The 20533-nt window shown below is 45.1% G+C and overlaps 1 protein-coding gene across 1 annotated transcript; it reads left to right on the top strand.

Annotated features, from left to right (window-relative positions):
* The first annotated feature begins 363 nt into the window (after window positions 1-363).
* Window positions 364-2893, top strand: ddx28 (DEAD (Asp-Glu-Ala-Asp) box polypeptide 28). The gene has a single exon (XM_084541738.1). It carries the CDS (start codon window positions 583-585, stop codon window positions 2284-2286), a length of 1704 nt encoding a protein of 567 aa, XP_084397864.1. The 5' UTR covers window positions 364-582; the 3' UTR covers window positions 2287-2893.
* The last annotated feature ends 17640 nt before the right edge of the window (window positions 2894-20533 follow it).

The following is a 20533-nucleotide window of genomic DNA, read 5'->3' as shown; positions in this document are numbered from 1 at the left end:
TTTTCGGTTTAAAGCTGCATCTGACCAATATATCTATTGATAAACAAAACTATATCAATAATTCTCTTAATTGGCAAATATCAAATTGGGATGAGTCGGGAAATAAACTATCCTCCTCGTTTTTTGTATCATTACATTACAGTTAGAAGATTAGAAGATTTACTGTTTGCAGTATTTTAAATATTTATAATAATGTGTTTAATTGCCCAAATGTATTATTTATTTTCTCAATTATTATTTAAATTACATTTAGATTTTTCTGTATTTAAAATCACGTTAAAATCCTTGCACATATTTTTTACAATGTAGGAAAATAAATACAAAAGAAATGGAAAACCTAAATATCGTTTCTACTCACGTCATCACCCCACGCCCACTGACATCATCAATACTCGCCAAGAAAGCATGGCGCTGCTACTGTCAAGTGATAGAGGATGCTAATAGTTTGTTGTGAGTTTTTTGGACCCTTTTAAACACTCGCGGCGCATTTAACGGTTTTCGCCCTCATGTTTTTGTTTCTCGTTTATATCTGTGTTGTTGTCAGCTGACTCCTGGGAGCTAGCGAGCCGTTTCAGCGTCAACATGCTGTCCGCGAAGGTCGGCTGTTTGGCTCTAGTTGCGTCCAGAACTCTCGGCTCAAGTAGACTTCGCTCTTCTCAGATTCTTAAAGTGTCTGCTTGCGATCGGGTTCATTGTTCGGTCACTCAGACCCGCTTCTCTCAAACAGGAGCGACGCCAGAAGACACCGCAGTCATTCGCGTTCCTCGGTACCTGCAGAAGCGCATTGAAAACGTGAAGCAGGCTCGAAGCAAAAACAAGATCAGCACCATCAGAGCTGGCAAGCTCCTCATCCAGGGCAAGAATCCTGAACGGAACCAGTCTGCGGGATACGTGCTGGGGAAATTCGAGCAGCCCATCCTCTACTCCAAAGGATGGAAACATGACAAATCATTCGGTGACTATTTCGCCATCAACAACGTCAGGGATGTTGCACCCTACATTACTGAAAACCGAAAGGAGGATGTTGAAAAGAAAACATCAGTGACGTTTAATAACCTTCGCATCTGCAAGGAGCTGGTGGAGACCTTGGATAGTATGGGCATTAAATATCCCACCACTATCCAGCAGCAGACCATCCCAAAGGTCATAAAAGGTCACAACGTTCTTTATGCTGCCGAGACGGGCAGTGGGAAAACACTGTGTTACCTCCTTCCGATCGTTCAAAGGCTGCTGGCCGATGAGGAGTCAGAGATGTACTCCACGGGCGCGAAGAAGGTTTCCTGTGTGGTTCTCGTCCCTTCCAGAGAGCTGGCCGAGCAAGTGGCAGCTGTGTCCAGGACGCTGTGTGCTCCGTTCGGCTTTGTCACAAGGACTTTAGGCGGTGGGAGGGGTGTGGGACACATCATGGCGGTCTTCAAGGGGAAACATCCAGATATTTTAGTGGCCACTCCAGGAGCTTTGGTTAAGGCGCTACGAAGGCGTTGTCTGGATTTGAGCGAGCTGAGCTTCTTCGTGGTAGACGAGGCCGACACCATGTTCGATCCCAGCTTTTCTGATATGCTAGAGAGCATCCTGCATCACACAAACATTGCAAGTGATCCCAAAGAAACACGTGGTCTTGGTCACAAGGCCCAACTGCTCCTAGTGGGGGCAACCTTCCCAGGCGGCGTTGGGGAGGTGCTCAGCCAGATGACGGACCTCGGCAGAATGGTGGTTATCAAAAGCAGCATGCTGCACTTCCTCATGCCCCACGTCAAACAGACATTTCTCAAGATAAAAGGCGCTGACAAAATCCTGGAGCTCCATCGGGCTGTGAAGCTGCTGCAGCAAGACAAAGGAGGTGGCGCTGTTTTGGTCTTCTGCAACAAGTCTTCAACTGTCAACTGGTTGGGCTACTCGCTTGACGAGATGGGAGTTAAGCATGCACGTATACAAGGGGAGATGCCGGCTGCTGTGCGTGCGGGAATCTTCCACTCCTTCCAGAACGGCGCGGTAGATGTGCTCGTATGCACAGACATTGCTTCGCGGGGCCTGGACACATCCAGAGTGCGCTTAGTCGTCAACTACGATTTCCCAGAATCCCACACGGACTACATTCACCGAGCAGGGAGGGTAGGGAGGGCGGGAGGGGCGCAGGATGTGGAGGTGCTCAGCTTTGTCACTCACCCCTGGAACGTGGAGCTGGTGCAGAAGATCGAGACTGCTGCGCGCAGGAGAAGTAGTTTGCCAGGGATGGAATCTGAGATACACGAACCAAAGCCCAAAGAGGTGGCTGTTGAAGAGTAGATGTTTTGCTTATTTTGTTGAGACAAAAGTGTTTAGTTGAGATGAATATTAAAGATATGTTGCTGACTTTACCCTGCAGACAGCAGAGGTAATTTCAGAGGTGGGTTTATGAGTCTGTTGTTCTTTTCCAAGCTAAAGCCTGGACTCACTTAGCTACTAAGTGTAGCACAGGTTTAATGGAAATGTTGGACTTACCCAACTGTGTGCTATAAGTCTGACATTTTTACATAAATAATAATTAAACGTAAAGCCTTTGCTGTAATGCTCTAAATTAAAAAAGCGTCATGTCCTTACAAAAATGTTTGTTGTTTATAGGGGTAATTTTGTTCGCCAAGTCACGTGTATATTTCTCTTGTTAGTGTCAATGAACTGATGCAACTGTTGTGTTTTCTTGCAATTATATTTTCCTTGTAGGAAAACATGATTTGTTTATTTAAGTCACGTTTTTTTGGGTGTCGGCTGTGTTTTTTCTTTCTTTAGCAGAAATCTGATGCCGCAGGCAGAATAAAAACAGCTTAAAAAATAAAAATTTGTACGTACGGTGGCTCTGTGTATCTGATTGAAAAAGGCAGTATTAAAATATACAGACGCTGATCATTTTAAAGTGTATCTTATATTTACTAATATTAACATTAACCTCTTTTCCCCCATTTTCTTCATGTACAACTCGAGGCAATTGTTTTTTTTCTTGTATGTGCAACGCACACTTTTAGCCACTAGGTGGTGGCATTTGTCTGATTTTAGTTTACGCCATTGACCTAAAGCTAAAACACGGATAGATTGTGATCTCTGCTCATTGTAATTAACTTGACCCATTACAAAACTCCTGGATGTGTGCTAGTTTCTGTGTAGTGGCTCACCGTACCTTGTTTTGCAGTCTAGATTCACTTCATTAGATTGAAGCAGAGTAATAATACTCCAGTCAAATGGACCATGGGCCAAAACCTGACCTGATCTCTTTATGTGGTAGCTCTGCTGTACTTGAAAGGATTTTTTTCTTCCTCTTCCGTGCCTGCAGGTGCTTGTTGAAAGCCTACCGCAGAATTGTCAACACGACAATCTCCCAGAGTTAAGGACATAGTTGAGATCTTATTTCAAAGTAATAACTCGGCCACAAGTCTGACATTTTGGAAACTACTTCGGTGGCTGTCATTTTAAACATCTCATTACAATCGTCATGAATTCTGTGTGACATACACGAACATAAAAGTAGAAATTCCTGCCCGGAAACAGAGCATGCTCATATTTTGACACGGCTGTCACAACGCTGGTGATTTGTGCAGGAGAGATTGTGGAAGTAGAGAGATTATAGGAGCAGACGGACCCCGGTGAGAGGCAGACGGACAGACTGTGTTAACGGCTGTGACGGTAACAAGGGGCTTCCATCAGAATGTCTGGAATCTAGCTGTGGTTATCCTGCTCTGGCTGGGGTCAACGTCTTTTAAGCTGCGACCCCCTCCCCCAGTGGGGTTCATTTCGTCCAACTGTACCCTGACAACAAGGACGCGGAGTGTCCACTTATAGCATGTGGAGCAACTGTCTGCAATCACTCAACTTTTTGTCCTGATCTGACTCAACTGCAAAGGTGGAATAAAATGATTCATAAAGAAGATGTGTTACAAAGTGGGGGTTGGGAATCTAATCCATGTGGTGCACAATGGAAAATATAGGATCCAGCGTGACTAGTTGTACGGACTAAAAGTCTAACTACAGGTAAAACATTATGACCACCTTCCTAATATTGTGTAGGTCTCCCTTGTGCCTCCGAAACAGTTGTGACTCATCAGAGAATGGACATGGGCCTTCTGAGGGTGTCCTGTGGTGTCTGGCAACAGAATGTTGTTAGTGGGGGTCTTTGGGTCCTATGGGTTGAGGGGAGGGGCCTCTGTGGATCATCCCACAGATACTTGATTAGTTTGGGATCTAGTGAATTTGGAGGCCTGGTCAACACCTTGTTCTGTTACTCAGGTTTTTTAGTTGTTCCTAAACTGTTTTTGTGTGTTTTTTCTTGTTATCGTTTGCTAATGATTGTTCATCACTTTGTGCGATGATGCACAGTATGTCTCCCTGAAGAATGTGTCTCAGTTAATACATGTATGTATGAGCAGGATTTTCTGCTATCACAGTTGGGTAAGCAGATGGCTGCACTATGCAGCTCGCACATGTGTGATATGGAATCACAAGGCCTCTGGTGCATTAATAACATTTCAGTGAAATAGAAAAGATATTTCCCCTCTTCATTGAATATATTTTCAAAGAGAAACTACAAGAATGAACTTAACAATTAGTATGTCCTCAATCCGTCTCTTCCCAAGTCCCCCATCATAATGAAAGCGCTGATGAGCAGGAGAACTCCTTGTTCTTCTGGGCTTGTCATCAGGTTTGGACTGAGCACATCAAAACAAATTAAATTCTTTTTTGAATATCTCAAAATCATGAACAGAAATTGCTGTTTAGATGATTTTCACATGAATTCTTTTTCACTGATGCTTTTGTTTGTGATTCTTTTATTAAAAATCAATTAACACGCATGTTCACTCATGATGCCCCATAATGGCAAAAAAAAAAAAATCCCACATGTGAAAATGCCACATCTATAGTCTAACTGGACGCAGGGTCGTGGGAGGGAGTGGACTACAAAACGCTTGGGCCACTAATAATGACGCATTTCCTCCTTTGCCCCCACCGTAGGATTATCTCTCCCCCCTCCTCCCCTCCCCTCCCCTCTCCATTTACGCACACACAGACACACACGCACGCATACACACGGTGCCGCCGCCGCCGCCGCTGCTGCTGCTCACACACTGTCCGGCCACTTGGAAATTTCCCCTCAACGCGCAGGATATTTTAGTGCTGGGAAGCGGGACTCTCGGCTAATGTGCATCTTCTCGGGGCCGAGACGCTTGAAATGCCCCAGTAGAGGATCTGAAGGTAGGTCTGCAGCTGTGTTAATCGGCTTACCGTGGTGCCCGTATCCCCCGCAGGCAGCGGCGGGACGTAAAGAATGAGAGAGAAAGAGATCTGTCTGACCTTATCTCCGACCAAGCTTCGTAACAGACCTGCACGCTGTGTCCGTGCCTGTGTGTGTGAGCGCAGCGTGCGTCCCAGCCTGCTGCTCCTGGATGGGAGACTCTCTCTCTCTCTCTGTGTCTCTCTGTGTTTGTGTGTGTGTGTGTGTGACTGACTGCTCTGCATTAAACATCGGATGGATCCGCGTTAACTTTCAGACGCTGTGATGCTCTCTTGAAGCGGCCAAACTTGTGGAGTGTTTTTTTTTAATCGCACCGGTTTTTGTGCGACTATACGAACCTCGGTGTTGCCGCTGCAGGAGGAAGGGAAGGGGGTTCCGTTGGTGAGTTTGGTTTATTATTATTGTGGGTTTTTTTTGCCCGAGGACCCAGAATGTGGACTACGGAGGCTGCAGCTTTGTTGTGGGTGTGCAGAGTCACAGAGGCACGGGGGAGTTCACGGTGGGGCTAAGTTACGCTCTGCACTGGCCGGAGAAAAACCAGCCTCCGCCATGTTTCCATGTCAGTCAAGCTGCTACTAATGCCTCCAACTTTTTTATTTTTTATTTTTTTATCATTTCTGCCGAAAACGCACACAGCAAAATCTGAGTGGAGCGTCTCAGCAATGTGGTGTACGCCTCACTGTAACGCTGACCATCCTACATCTTGCAGTAAGAGAGCGTGGGCGTTTTTTTTCCCCCCTCAGCTTCATCCAGCGTGTCTCTCCCACAGCGTGTGGTGTGGTTTGCCGTCCTCCGGCTCTGCCTGCCCGCCCGCCCGCACCCTTGCTCATCACTCTCGGTCCGGTAACGAGAGCAGCGTGAAGGTGGGAGACGTGAGGTGTGGAGGGATGCATGTCTCTCTCTCCACTGCAGCGTGTTATACGGGGAATGCATGGCTGAGGATGGCCGCCTGTGTCGGCTCCACTGCCACACCCCTTCATAGAAAGCCTCTCTTGATATTCTGCCTTCTTTTTACACACACACACACACACACACACACACCGATCGCGTGTTATTGTTGCTGCGGGAAATCTCGTGATATCTTCGCAAGAGAAAAAGGCGTCCTCCTGTTTGGCGCGGCTCCCAGCCTTGAATGGCCGCTTGCGTGCGAGCCAAGTTTACGCGCACGGATCGATACACTCCATAGGTGCTTGAATTGCAGTGAGCGGTTCTATCAGCGGCCAGTGAATGAATTTGAGTGAGCCGGTGCCTTGAATGTGTGTGTGTGTGTGTGTGTGTGTGGACGGTCAGACTACAGGGCAGGCGTGACAGGTTATATGAGAAGGGAAGCTGCAATGGTAGATGTGCAAGTGAGTTTTTTCTCTGGCATTTTAATGGGCAAAAGTAAATCCTCCAATGAGGTCCTTCCTCTGCACACACAAACACACACACACACACACACACACTAGCTGCCAAGACCTTGGCTTGTCAGAAAAAAAAGACACATGACCCCAGAGGCTGCAGGCACCAGTGTGTGTGTGTGTGTGTGTGTGTGTGTGTGTAATGCCTCAGGAACGTGCACCGGCCTCTTTTGTTACACATCCTCCAGATATGTCCAGCATCAATCTATGTTCAGATCCCTTTGGCAGTTCCCGGTGTTCCCGGCCTGGCAGCTATCAAATAGTTTCAGTCCATGCTTAATAATAAAGGTGTGCAGCAGCAGAGAGAATGTCACCGCATCTCCCCCGAGTTGCCCCGTGCCAAAATATGTCCTTTCAAAATGGCAGCTCCCGTCTAATGAGCCAAGCCTCGATTCTTCTGAGCTGATCAGTTGCGCTCCCCTTACGTCCCTGTTGAAAATGTCATTTTTCCAGAGTCGGGAATCGGCCGCTTCTGCCGCTGCCTGTGCTGTTTGGTATGCAGCTCTGTCACCGGCGGCAGCGGCACAGATCATTTATTAAACTGGCCAAACCGCGCCTGGCTTTTCCTGACACAACGGCAGCAATTAGAGGCGTTCTCATTACATTAGCTGCTGCACTGACCTTTTTGGAGAATGTGTTTATGCAGGCATCGTGCTATTAGTGGCTCTCGGGGCAAGCAACAAATGCACTCTTTACAGTGTAGCTGTTCAGTTATTTAGTGCTGAAATCTGTGGGGAAGCAATCTGAAAGCAACTTACGTGGATCGCCCGGAGATATTTCATAGAGCTATAGTCTAGAGAGCCTTTGTGGCAGACAATAAAGGAAGTAGCTGACTAACTTATTGTGGCAGGCATTTGTGTTATCGGTTTCCCTGTGGGGCTAACTTTCGATGGCCATGTGCTCCTGGGTTCAAGGCCAGTCTCATAGGGGTTTCTCTTCAGCTGCACATGGCTGATTTATTGATCTGTCTCTTTGTTCTTGCATGAAAACAGACCTCTGCTGTCGCCAGTGACCGCAGAGAGGAAGTAATGAGCAACCCATAATGACACTTTAATCACAATGGTAATACGGCGGGTCACAGGAGGGGAGCAAACAGTTTGTGGCCATGTTCAGCCATGCAGCTCTGCTGTGCTCCAATAGGAGAAAGAACACACAGTTTAATGGGGGTACAGTTAACGTGTCCGTATCTGGTTATAAAAATTCGCAGCCTCTTGGCTTTGTTGAATTCCATTTGTCAAACATACTAACGGTATCCCTGGATACGTGTTCCACAGTTGTCCTGAAATAAACCTCATCTGTCTGCTCTTAATGCCGCACTAACCTCGAGAAGAATCCTCGGCTTCTCTGCCTGCTCCCCACTGCAGCTCCCAGCTGGTCACCTGGAATCAATTCTCCGTTTTTATGCATCTTAGTGGCTGAGACAAATGTTTGGAAGTGGTTGCCAGGTTGGTGAATAAGCGTCGGTGTTTGGCACGCGTAGCTGGCGAAAGTAATTGGCGTAGTTTTGTTTATTTGAGCGATAATGGTCCTGTGTGAGTGTGCAATTATGTGACGATTAGTGTGCCGTGCATTAATTGGCAGCGTGAAAAAAAGAGGCTGAGGGATGACCTCACGCGAGCACGATTGCGTTTGTAGTTGTGATCTGATCTGGAGTCGAAATGAGAGTTTTAAATCTTGAGAATTTAGCGAACAGATTGAGGTCTGATTTGCAGCGTTTATATTTGGAAGCATGACGCCCCTGTCCGTCCCTCTAGTCTTCTGTATCTATGATTTCTGCCTTGAATCGGCAAACGAAATTTCTCAGAGCATTCCACAGACGTAGTGATGGAGTGAGAAAAGTGATCTCACTGTAAAATCAGCTATGGATTCCATTCAGCCAAACATGCCTCATTCTTCAGATTTTCACAATATCTCATGCGCTTTTTGAGGCTTTTTATGGACACTAGTTTTGCCGCAATGGCCTTTTAAGCTATTAATATTCATTAAATACCATTCTATGTGGCAGATCACATTGTTAGTGGCGGAGCCTGCCACTTCCGCCCTGGATTCATAGCCTCCAGATGCACCAGTTGATCTATTGCTGCATTTGTGACCGAGCAGTCTTGAGGAGTGTTTGCTGCGGATTTAAACCCCGCACGCTGCTGCTGCATTAATCACAGGTGTCGTCAGGTCGACTGGGAATGAACGTGTTTCGTATCTGCAGTCTATACGCTGTGGCTAAATGCCTCGCAAGCCGCAGCCGGCGCACATCTTGGTAAATGGCGTGTTGGGTGTGCTTAGCGCATGTGGCGTGAGGAGGGGAGAGGGTCTGAATGGAGGCGGAGGAATGTCTGGCCTAGTTCAAGTTAACAATATCGCAGAATTTCACACTTCGTTGTGACCAAGGAAGGCATGCGTAACCTTAAACACAAGAGTCAAATCTCAAGATTCCAAGCGGGACTTCCTGTGAGAAAGAGGGGCCCCTGGCTGTACCTGGCTCCTTCTCGTGCGGTAGAGCACAAGACAGAGAAGGCTTTGAATCTCTTTAATGTGAGTGATTCACATTAGAAGCAAGCGACCGCCTCATAAAACATTTGAGAGTAACCGCTTTAATCCAAAATGTTTTTATAACGTCAACCAAATGCAGCAGTAGTATCAACAGTGGGACATCTAGAAACCCACTGATTAATGTCCACATTTTAAAAGATGGCAGCCGAGCGAGAAACAAAAGTTGACTGTAAGTGGTATGATTTTCAAGTGTAAGTTTTTGGATGCTGCTAAAAGCTTGATGGATGCATCAGAGGCTCCCTTCTTGGCACGTCTCAACTACTTTCTGTTTTTCCCACCTCCCACTTAGTTCTCGTTTGCCTGCCTCCCACTCAGTCCACCATCCCATGTACATTGCATCACAAATAGAAGCCGGTGCAGCGGTCGTCTGCTGGTAACATGGACTATTTCTGCACTAGTGGCCTCTGCTAATTGATCGCTTTCAAATGCCCGGCATGACTCAAGGATAGGACATGTTCACTGTGTTGCTTTTTAGTTTATAATTAGACTTGAAGTGTGTTTTTTATTTATTTATTTATTTTTTGTCTCGGAGGAGCAACCAGTGGCCTGCAGCAGTCATCATATGTGGTTATGTGCAGTGATGTAAGTCAGAGGACCCCCAGTCTGGTTTAAAAATACCAAAAATTTTGGTCATGTAGAGCAGGTTGGAGCAGCAGTAGCCAGTATGGTTGTCATAGAGACGAGGGGGATGGAAACACAGACTGCGGACTACTTAAATAGGGATTTGAACGGAGATGTTCATTTGAGCTGTTGCATTGTTAAATGCGACAAAATTAGAATAGCATTCATGACCCCAGGCCTGCATACCTTGGTCTGATATGTTTGTATATCTTCTTACATGTTCTTATCGCATAATGCTGCATAATGTATGTGAGCTATCAGACACAATGAGGGCCATTGTGTGCTGAGACGCGTGTATAGCTCACACGGGCTTTTGAAAGCCTATTATTTGGTGACACAGAAGTTGAGAATTTACTGTCCTGCCAAACGGAGTCGTCAGCTGTTCCACACCTGAAAGGACACCGCTTCCATCCTCGGTGCAGCGGTTATCTGTCTGTGTCAAAATGCCTTCAGACCACAGGTTAAATCATTATTTACTACGGCTGTTGCCAAGGATGGTCTACCCTTTTACTCTGAACCTTTAGCTGGAACACTGAAGATCACGTCCTCGGCTTTAATAATACCGGGCTGAATATGAGATGAAGCTTAAAGATCCCTGTGGTGAAATGAGGTGGTGTCCTCCCGTTTCAGTTTAGCACTGAAATGAATACCAGCTAGAGTTTTAGAGTCGTCTTTATGAGCTCCCCGGAAATGCTCGTCAGGGGATCAGTTTGACTTTTTGGCAAATTTTGTGGCTAATTATCTTGTTTTGATTTTAGAACTGCTCTCAGTGTGCCTCCCCGCTGCTGTTCCAATTTTCCATGTGCTTTACCTGCGATGATGAAGACTTACTTTGGCTGCCAGGTGCTATAAAATGCAGCTTTGCTTAGTTTCATTTGAACTTTTAATATTAACATAATTAAACGTACAAATCAGCCGCGAGATGTGTAGCTCTTAAACTGCGCACACAACTTTAAGGTGGATTGGTGGTGTTTGGGCCAAATCCAGGTTCACAGACCTCAGCTTATGGCTTCAGGGGATTTGGTCAAAGCGAGCCATCATCTCAACCTTTGGCTGAAAGAGTATCTGCTCTGAAATGTGTTTCAGGTTGCAGCTGAGCTCTTCAGCTATTACTGGACTGCATCTCTGGCAGAACTCCCTGCTGCCATGGTTGCCACCTCGAGGCTCATGCCTCTTAGTCACCAGGGCAGAAGTGTAACCTAATCAGGTGTCTGCTGCTGCCAGTGCATAAGCACTCTGGACTGCGAACAGTGTGTCGATTGGCTGTTTTATAGGAAACCACGTGTTACCTTGTAACAGCCTGTAATTTTCACATTTTTCTTGGCTACCTTATTAAATCCTAAATTGCTCTGGGCAGTAAATTTCATTCCGCCTCTTCTTCTGTCTGCGTCGGGTCTGTTTGTTCTGGCCAAAGCAAACAGAAAGTGTAGCTGCATAAAGGTTGCAGGAGATTACCTGTTTTGTAGAGATTGCTGGTTTATATCTACAGAGTCAGAGAGTCTGCAGCTAGTAAATGAACTATGCAGTTATCTCTCCACTACAGCAAGCGTTTTATTCCTGCTTTTTTTAGGCATCTTATCCTCACTGTGTGTGCGTGTTGATAGCTGACGCTGTACTACAGGTGAATTGGAATACTTCAGCGTGAGCAACACCGAATAAAAAAACGGGGGATGAGCACATCCAGATTTGATGGCAAATGAAAACCTTACGCCACCCTTCTATTTTAAAGGCGAGGACATCCAAGCTTCCTCTGCTTCTTTGATGGTTCCCCCCAGCAGGTGGTCGTAACCGTATCTATTCCCCAAGTCATGAACAAATGCTGTTCTCATTACTCAACATGTTAGTTGTTTGTTGACAAATTTCAACATTTGTATCACTCATCAAATTATTTCTGTCCCCGTGACGTTGTGGTCTGCGAACATAATCCTGCGCTGGAATTCCCCAGGAAACGACCGTGGAGCGGCGTTGTCGAACAGGGCGAGTGAACATTCTGGGAGTGCTGGAAACCTATCCCACCCCTTTGCTCCTCCTCAGCCCTCCTGCAGCCTGCGCCAGCTATTCTTGGTTTTCCCATAAGGACAAATTCTTGCTACAAATGTTGTGTGGCTAGCTTGCGGGGGGGCTTGTCTGTATAAGGCCACCCTGCTGGCAGGGGGACTGAAATGGCCCCAGTGTTGGAGAACAGAAAGGAGAAAACACGCTGGAGATGTGGGGGTGATGAGCCTACCAAGAATAGTACTTACATCATCTAGTTATGAAGAATTACTTTCGGAGCATTCAGACTTGGCTGGTTTTCCTTGTTTCTCATTGTGAAACTCCACCCTACGTATGTTGGGTTAAGCGGAGTTTACACTTCTGCTGGACATGCCGTAACCTACTCACGTAGCCTGTGCCGGTACGAGCCATTTATACTTGTGCGCTCATCAGTCTGGCTCGCTATGTAAAAACACCACCCAAACGCTAGTTGGTGCTGTGACTTTTTCGCCAGTCAGGTTCATTTTTGTTTCTACTTCTGCTTCGCTTTCAACAACGGCGACTGAAACTTTCACAGAAATTTCACCGAAGACGAGTCATTCAGATGTTTGTATCTCTGAACCTCCTCAGTTAACCTTTCCTCGATGTGTTCCATCTTTATTGATGCAAAGCAGTCAATTTGAAAATTGCGGAGATGGAGAAGCAGCCGGAAATACTAAAGTGGAAATACGCCACTACCAAGCGGACGAATCACAGCTCTTGACTAATAGGTCCTCCTTACCCGCATGTGTCCGTCATGTCATTGCCTCAGCACTGCGCTTGTCAAAATAGGTGTCGAGAGATCAGCACCGTCTTGGAAGACGACATGGAGACCGGCAAAGATAAATGACAACACGTCCGAGACAGTTACGTCAGTACACACTTAGCTAAGTTTTTTTTCAATTGAAACACCCACCCACTGTGATCAATTTCGCACAATTTGTTTTATCTAGTGACAAAAGTGACTCTGTTCAGATTTGGTATTAACATGCGTCCTGAGAGATCCGATCTTGAATTGGCAGGTTATAGTACAGGCGTGAGCATGCCCCACACACTGTTTTGAATGGTCAAATAGAATAGGAAAAATAGCAGAGGAGGTGATGTCTGTTCCGCGTCAGTATCCTTTGCCCTTATAACCTTCAGCCAATTTAATAATAAAGCTGAACAAGAATTAACAATCTCAGTTAGAGATGGATAACCTTAACAGTTGTCAGCCTCCCATGTAACATGCATCGCCTTTATCTTCCACTGCTGCATGTGTGCTTTATTCAGTTCCACTCAATTTCATTTATATAACATCAGTGTGTTTTTATGGATGTTGTAAAGTAACCATGTGGAGTTAAGTTAGGCATTTTCTCAATATTGACTGGCGGCTTTGTTTACCTCAATCACTGGAAATTTTCCTCTTCACGGCTGCGAACACCACAGCAATGACTTTGCTCTGCATATGGACAATTTCCAGGACTCGAGTTCTTTGCGTGGGTCTCTAAAATAACTAACGTCAGGTTGGAGATGAATAAATATATAACAGCACGTGTGCTTTCAGTGAGTCAGAGAGACGTTACAGCTCATTATATCCCACAATTTGTATCATACCCCCATGTTGCGGCACGGTTGCCCCACGCTGTTCGTGGTTCTGAAAAGGGTAAATCCATTAGAAAAATAACCTGTTTCAAGTGCATATTTGCATACAAAGTGAAAAACTGTGGGCACTCAGGATGCGTGATAGTACCAGGATTGAACAGAGCCATGGACTATTTGACCGTAGGTGTTGGCTCGCAGTGCAACCAAAGTCAGTGTGACAAATATCCATAATGCTACTCAATAGATTCTGTTGCTTGTTAAATGCCAAATGCCAAGCCACTAGTTTGCTGGCTTCCATTAAAATGTCCAAGCCAAAGATGAGGTAAGCCTGATGACATAACTTGGGTTACTTTCTCAGACTCTGTAACATTTCCTCCAGAGACGCAGAAGATGTTGTTGCTCAACTGAAAATGTGTGCCAACATTTGCTGTGCAGGTCAGGATAATTGATTAGACTAAAGTTTCAAGCATCAGGTGTAGTGTTTTCTGAGAAGGAGGTTGAGCTGGAGGTCTGTATTTGCTCTAAGTGCAAACAGACCAGATTTTTCTTTGCATATATTTCCATTTTGTGCCTGTGTGTTATTCTTGCTTCTTACTTCACAGTGCTTAGGAATGAGCTCTCTATTTTGTCATACAAAGGACCAGGGTGCAAAGTGCTTGTTGACAAATGTGGCATCGTTGCACATAGTGACATTTGACCACAAGCAGGCGAAAATGTTCTAACCCACAATTTGAAGTGACGGGATGAACCTCTTCTCTCCCACAACTCCTGTGATACTGTTCGGAAATTATAACGACTTTCTGTCGCCAGCTCCCGACAAGAGAATTTACATCCAGTTAGTTTCCTTTGGTCGGTGAGTGAGCCTTTGCCTTTTTTGTTTTGGATGTTTCGCAGTCCTCTCAAACTTATTCAACCTGACGCTGCAAAATTCTTCAGATGGATGGCACCAGAAATAGCCTTTTAAGTGGCCGTTAATGTATGACCATTACACAATCGCACTGTCAGTGCTCCTTGCCCTTGTCCGAAACCTTTCTAGCTGGAACCGACTTGCTTGCTCTCCCCACCTCCCTGCAGGCCTCTGGTGTTGCTTGCGGAGATTGTAGAGTTTGAATAGAGCTATATAAGGGAAACCATTCTTTGTTTATTAGTTAAGGGAGAGTACATGGGATTGCTGCCAGGCCTCTCAGAGTAGAAAATGGGGACAGAAAGAAGAAGAAGAAACACCACTCAAACAGAGTGTACTCTGCTATGTGGAGCTGTAAACATTGCTCCTTTTTTTATTTTTTTTTAAGGCGGTGATGTGATTGTGGCAGCTGGCTTACATTACATGTGGAAAGCCCAGTGTTAATCAAGTGGCTGAAAATAGCCTTTTAGTTGTGCGCTGGGTTATGGGTAGTGTGCGCTAATGCAGCCAGCCACAAAGACGCAGCACTTACATTAGCCGGCTCTCAAGGCCTCATCCTGGATGTCACTGTTAGTAGAGTTGTGAGAAGTGGGAGAGACGTCCTCCACCTGCAGAAGACTGCTCTTGACTTTCAGCTTTGGTGTTTTTTTTTTGTTTTTTTTTTTTTAGCAGTGAACTCTGCAGACAAGACTTGTCAAAGAAACAGTTTTAGATTTCGGGTTTTCCTTATATCCTTCTACTTCACATGAATAAGAAATGGAACTAATGGCACGTTACACCCACTCCATCCAGTTACGATGGTTGTGCACACTCAAAGGTTGGTTGTTGCAGGCCGTCAGATGACCGTGTGTTGGAATTTTATAAAATCTGTGTGTCTGGAGATAAGGTGATCAAGAATTTTTTTTTTTTATCGAAACTGTACGTCGCCAAATGTGTCTGAAGGCTCCACTTTTAAACGTCAGGAGAAAATAACATCAACTCATCAGCAAACTTTGATATACGGTTGTCGTTTGGGTGGGGGAAGCCACTTGCGGCGATGGTGCTAAGTCATTAGTTGCATTGCTCAATATTTGGTTGTCAGCTTTGTATAACTGTGTAGTTTGCTTATGAATTAGACTGTTCATTGAACACTCTGCAGACTGCATTTGATTTCATGAGGCCGCACCTTCGACTTGTTGGTGGTTTTATTTGTGCAGGATTAATGAAAAGCATGGGATTTGACGCTTCGTAAGCGCCGCATGCTTAATTTCCGAGACTGTTTGCAAACAGGGGCATTATAGCTTCTTCTCCTAGTTTGAAATTAATTGAGATAATCCAGTGTCAGTATTTTCTGCTTTGCCTGTTTCAAATAAGATTGTTTGTAGTAATCTTCTGAGCTTAAAGTTGGTGTGCACAGTGTTTCATATCGACATGTCTGTGGGGAGCTTGTTCTCCAGCTGGCAAAGAGACAAATGCCTCATTGTCAGATTCCTCTATTTAGATGGACTCAGGCATTTTGTCTCTTGGAGTCGGAGTAGAATACCAGCCTTGTCCTCAGCCGGGTTACTTATCTCCCCAGTGCAGAGCATAGCCCCAGGGAAATTACTTGTGGGGGCATCCCCACCCACCCTTTCAACTCTTTGATGACATGATTGACTGATGTGTTTCCGTTTGAGGACTGACTTCACTGTTACTTACACTATTAAAAGCAGGCACTTTCTCAATGAGCTGCTAGACCATTTGTGTTTCAAAGGCTGGTAGGAAAACACCAGGTGGAAAATTTGTTGCTGGCCGCTCTCAAGGGTGTATTCATGCAAAGACTCGGTTTGGATTTTGAATTAGCAACAGGCACTGCTAGAATGCTGTATTTAAATGCCAGTTGCCAGTGGCAGATGGAAAATTGGATTTTTGTTTTTGATCAGTTTTCACTGATGTCAAGTGTAGCTTGTACCCTGACTGGAGTTTTCTGCTAAGTCGTGTTGCCAGTTAACATCTTCCTTTCATGCAGCTGTGGGAGCAGGTGAATGCTCCTGAGCAGCCTGGCATCCCTGTGAGCTCCGGCTGAAATGCATTCCACAGCTTCCCTTCACCCTGCAGGGCTTTATTAACACAGGCTTCTGTTTACCAGAAGCAGACACACACTCATATATCTGTTTTTATGGGAGGGGATTGGCATGCAGCGTCCGTGGTATAGTGTTAATACAGAGAATAATGTTGAAATATACAAGGAATCCACCGATCAGCCACGACATTAAAACCACTAACAGGAGAAGTAAATAACATTGACCATCTTGTGACAGTACAATGTTCTGTTGGAAACTTTTGGACCTGGAATTCATGTGGATGTTACTTAGACATGTACCAAATCACTCCTTGATGGCAGCAGGCATCCCCAGCAGGATGCAGCCTGACACAGACACACACACAAAAACAGTTTAGGAACAACTCAAAAACATGAAAAACATGCACAAGGTGTTGACCTGGCCTCAAATTCACTAGATCCCAAACTGATCAAGTATCTGTGGGATGCACTGGAACAAGCCTGATCCACAGAGGCCCCTCCCCTCCACCCATTGGACCCAAAGGCCCCCACTAACAACACTGTGTATCCAGACACCACAGATCACCCTCAAAAGGCCCATGTCCATTCTGTGATGAAGCAACTTTTTGGTCCAAACCCAGACGACATGAGGTGACCTGTTGCTGTCACTTTGATGTCCGTTTGATATCCAGTCCTGTAGGATTTGGTGGAGACCAAGAACTGAGCTTGCATTTTGTAAACACAAGCACAACACCAATGCTAATGTTACTATGTTGGATATGTTATGAAATCTATCTATGCTGAAATATTTGGGTTATCAACTTGAAAAGGACATGCCACTGTTGTGCTAGTCAAAAGATGTAATTACAGGAAAGTATGGGGCTAGCCTAATGGTGATTAGCTTAGATTAGCATTAGTAAGACTGGAAGCATAGTAACGGCTAGCATATCCAGGTGTGTCCTGAGGTATACAACCATCTCTGAATAACATTTTGTAGTTTCTTTTTTATTTTGACCTCAAATGGAAATGTAAACACAAGTTGGGGACGAAGTATTTTGTGCTGAAAGTAACCACGTGCAGAATGCTAACAGAATGCTAAATGTTTGCGGGTTGTAGCATACAATAATGACAGTGGTTTGGATATTCAAATCCTATATGTGTAGATAAGTGTACAAATTTCACCATCTCAAAGTAATAATTTTTAAACATCAGAGTGAGAAAGTTGTAGTTTCGTAAAACACTGCGTATTGTCACATTTGGCTAGCACCATTGATGCACCAGAGTCATCCCTTTTAAAAACTACTTTGTGATTGATGTTATCATCTCCCCTGTAATTTTCCCAGTGTGGATTGAAGTCATAGTCCTGGTCGCCTCCTTCCCTCCTATTTTTGCCTTTGGTGCCGTAGTGGTATTCCACTGAAAGATAAGCCGTCCTGGAATCAGCCACAGTCTGCTGACCTAGCAGGAAACGGTAGCAGATCCCCCCCCCCACCCCCAACTCCCAGTCCTCGGCTCAGTTGCTTTCCCTGTTTATCTCACCTTTTCTTTTTCTGCCACCCAAGTCTACACTTCTCTTAATTCCCCTCACCCTTATCTCCATGTCACCACCCCGCCCGTTCTCTCTTCAGCCCCGTGGCTAGCAAGCATGTCAACACCTCGCCTGCAACCTGGCCACGGGGATGGAATGACACAGGTTGGGCTTGCGCGGCTGTAAATCAGCACAAACATCTGGTAAGAAAATGAAGTGTGGTGTATAGATGGACGAGGTATTCACACTGGCTGCGTGACGGTGTGAATTTTTTTCATTGCGTTTGTCTGGGTATCTAAAAAATGGACTCCTCGTGCATGATTTGTGATGACTGGAAGCAGGCCACCAGGCCTTAAATTAGCTGGAGTTTAGTATTACTGGCACTTGGCTTGGAAGAGCATATTATGATAAAAAACTGGCACAAGATGTTCATATGTCCAAGAATAGGGTTATTACGATTAAGTAGCTCGTAAGCTAAATATTTTGTGAGCGGACTTCCCCCGCCCACAAAATATTTGTAGGCCAAAGTTGGTCTGGGGTCACTCTGGTGGGAACTGACTATATCACTGCAAAGATCTGCTCGGCCAGTCAAATTGGTGGGATGGGCTTTATGAGTCGTTGGAGTTGGACTATTCAATTGCATGCAGTGTTTTTTTGTTTTTTTTTTAATTATTAGTATTATTATTGGTTGAAACACTTCCTAATACAATCCAAATTTCCACTATAAAGTCTGTAAATGTTGTCATCAGGCAGTTGGGTGCATTATTCGACTACCAGATGATTTTGCATTTTGTTTTGACACATATGTTATGTCATATGTCATGGCATGTGTAGTTTAGCCTATAAACTAGTTTTTTAGGCTGATTTCAGGAGGGATTTTCCAGAAATGGAAAGTGTGTTGAGTTTAAAAAAAGAGATCTAGTCCAATTTAACCAGAGTGACTGCTTTTGTGTTCTAGCTGAAAAGGATACGTATGAATTTGTAGATGTGTAGTAGTTCGGTGCAGTCACCTAGCAGGATTTATCTCTACAGTGTACTTGCTGAACATTTATGTGACGACGGTCATTACATCTCCTGAAGTGTGCCTCTTTGGTTTAATTGGAACGACATCAAAAGTCACTGGCTATTGAAATTGGCTGCAACCATGGCATATTTTTAAGCTCCCTGTCTGTATAGGATATGATATTAAAAGTAAGAAGTGTGTGTGTGTGTGTGTGTGTGCACACTCATTGTCTTGTGTGCCTTCTACTGCCACTCGGCTCCCCAAACAATGCGGAGTATTTAATGTGTATGAGGTGAATTGGGAGCGGCTCCTGCCTGCCCCTAACAATAGAACTGACAAGCAAGGGGCCAGGCTTTCACTTTGCAGGCAGCGTGGAAAAACAGGGCTTGGAGAAGCTGGATTGTTTCACCCACAATAGGCAGTCGCAGCCTCTAAGGCAGTTTACCTCCCATGTCATGTTTTTCTTCTCCTTCAGTGTCCCTGGGCCTCTGAACAGCCACCAGCCTGCTTTTTAATTGGTTTTCCTGCCAGTTGGGGGGGCTTACCTGCTGCCTGAAATTGTTATCACATCAACTTGCCCTGGAATTGCAGCAGACCTCTTTTTTTTTTTTTTTTTATAAAAAAAAAGCAGCTTTAGAAAAGTGTCACACCTAGAAAGGCACTCATCCATTTAGTAAACCTTGACTGTAAAAGCAGCTAATGGAAAAGATAAGCGGAGGCAGAACTGTGCTTATACTAATTAAAATGTGTGTCAATCCACATAGCTCTTGACTGTTTTGGCTTTTGAAGGCCAAAGCGGCCGGAGTTACTGTAGCAGACCGTTAAGTGTCCGCTTACAGCTGTCCACCCAATGAACAGATTATTGGAGTCCCATATCTGGGTGGCTGAGATGCAAAAGAAGATTAGTTTGGCAGCTCATGTAGAGGGTAGGTCTGCCCTAATCTGCAGGGCCGCCAGACTGAGACACATCTTTTACAACTGGGATTTGACTGATTTTTATAAATGACGACTGTGGTTTGCTATGTGTACCAACTAGAGAGAAAACATTTCTCTCTTTTTTTCTTTTTTTTTTGCACATTACGAAATGCGGTGTGGCAAAAATAGTTTCCACTAATCAAAGGAGTTGCTAGACACTTTGGGGTACTAGCTGAAATATTGAATTCATCATCTCGTTTTGATACTGTTCGAATTTTTACCCACATTCAGATCTCGGCTCCAGGTGTTGTAGGGCTCCGTGCGAAAGGAGGCTGTAACCTGAGCACAGTATCAATCATACTCATGGAGTGCGAAAATGGGATTCGATTCAAGCCGCTCCGCTATGCCACAACTGCTTGGCAGCTGATGCCTCCACCACCAGCACAACCCGTTTGAAACGCTGGAGGAGAGCCAAACACTTTCACCTATCAAACACCGCGAGCTTCCCTGGAAACCCTTTTCACCGTAGACCGAGAGATAAGGAGCCAAGCGAGATGAGAGGACATGATATTAATTTTTTTTTTATCCTGTTTCACACTTACGAGTAAGCAGTTGAATCCATTGTCGTTCGGTAAATGCTTCCCGTGAAGGATGATCTGTTCAGCTCAAATGACGGTGAAAGGGGAAGGATCTTGCTTACGTGACCTGCCTTCCCGGGTCAAAGATTTTAAAGGAATGATG

Source organism: Chelon labrosus, assembly GCF_963514085.1.
Source record: "Chelon labrosus genome assembly, chromosome: 3".
NCBI lineage: Eukaryota > Metazoa > Chordata > Actinopteri > Mugiliformes > Mugilidae > Chelon > Chelon labrosus.
The sequence above is the reverse complement of the archived record's forward strand: the minus strand, read 5'-3'. Positions and strand labels throughout refer to the sequence as shown.

Bases quoted from the DNA above. Each gene is read 5' to 3' on its own strand.
- ddx28 (XM_084541738.1), top strand. From the start codon at position 583: ATGCTGTCCGCGAAGGTCGGCTGTTTGGCTCTAGTTGCGTCCAGAACT.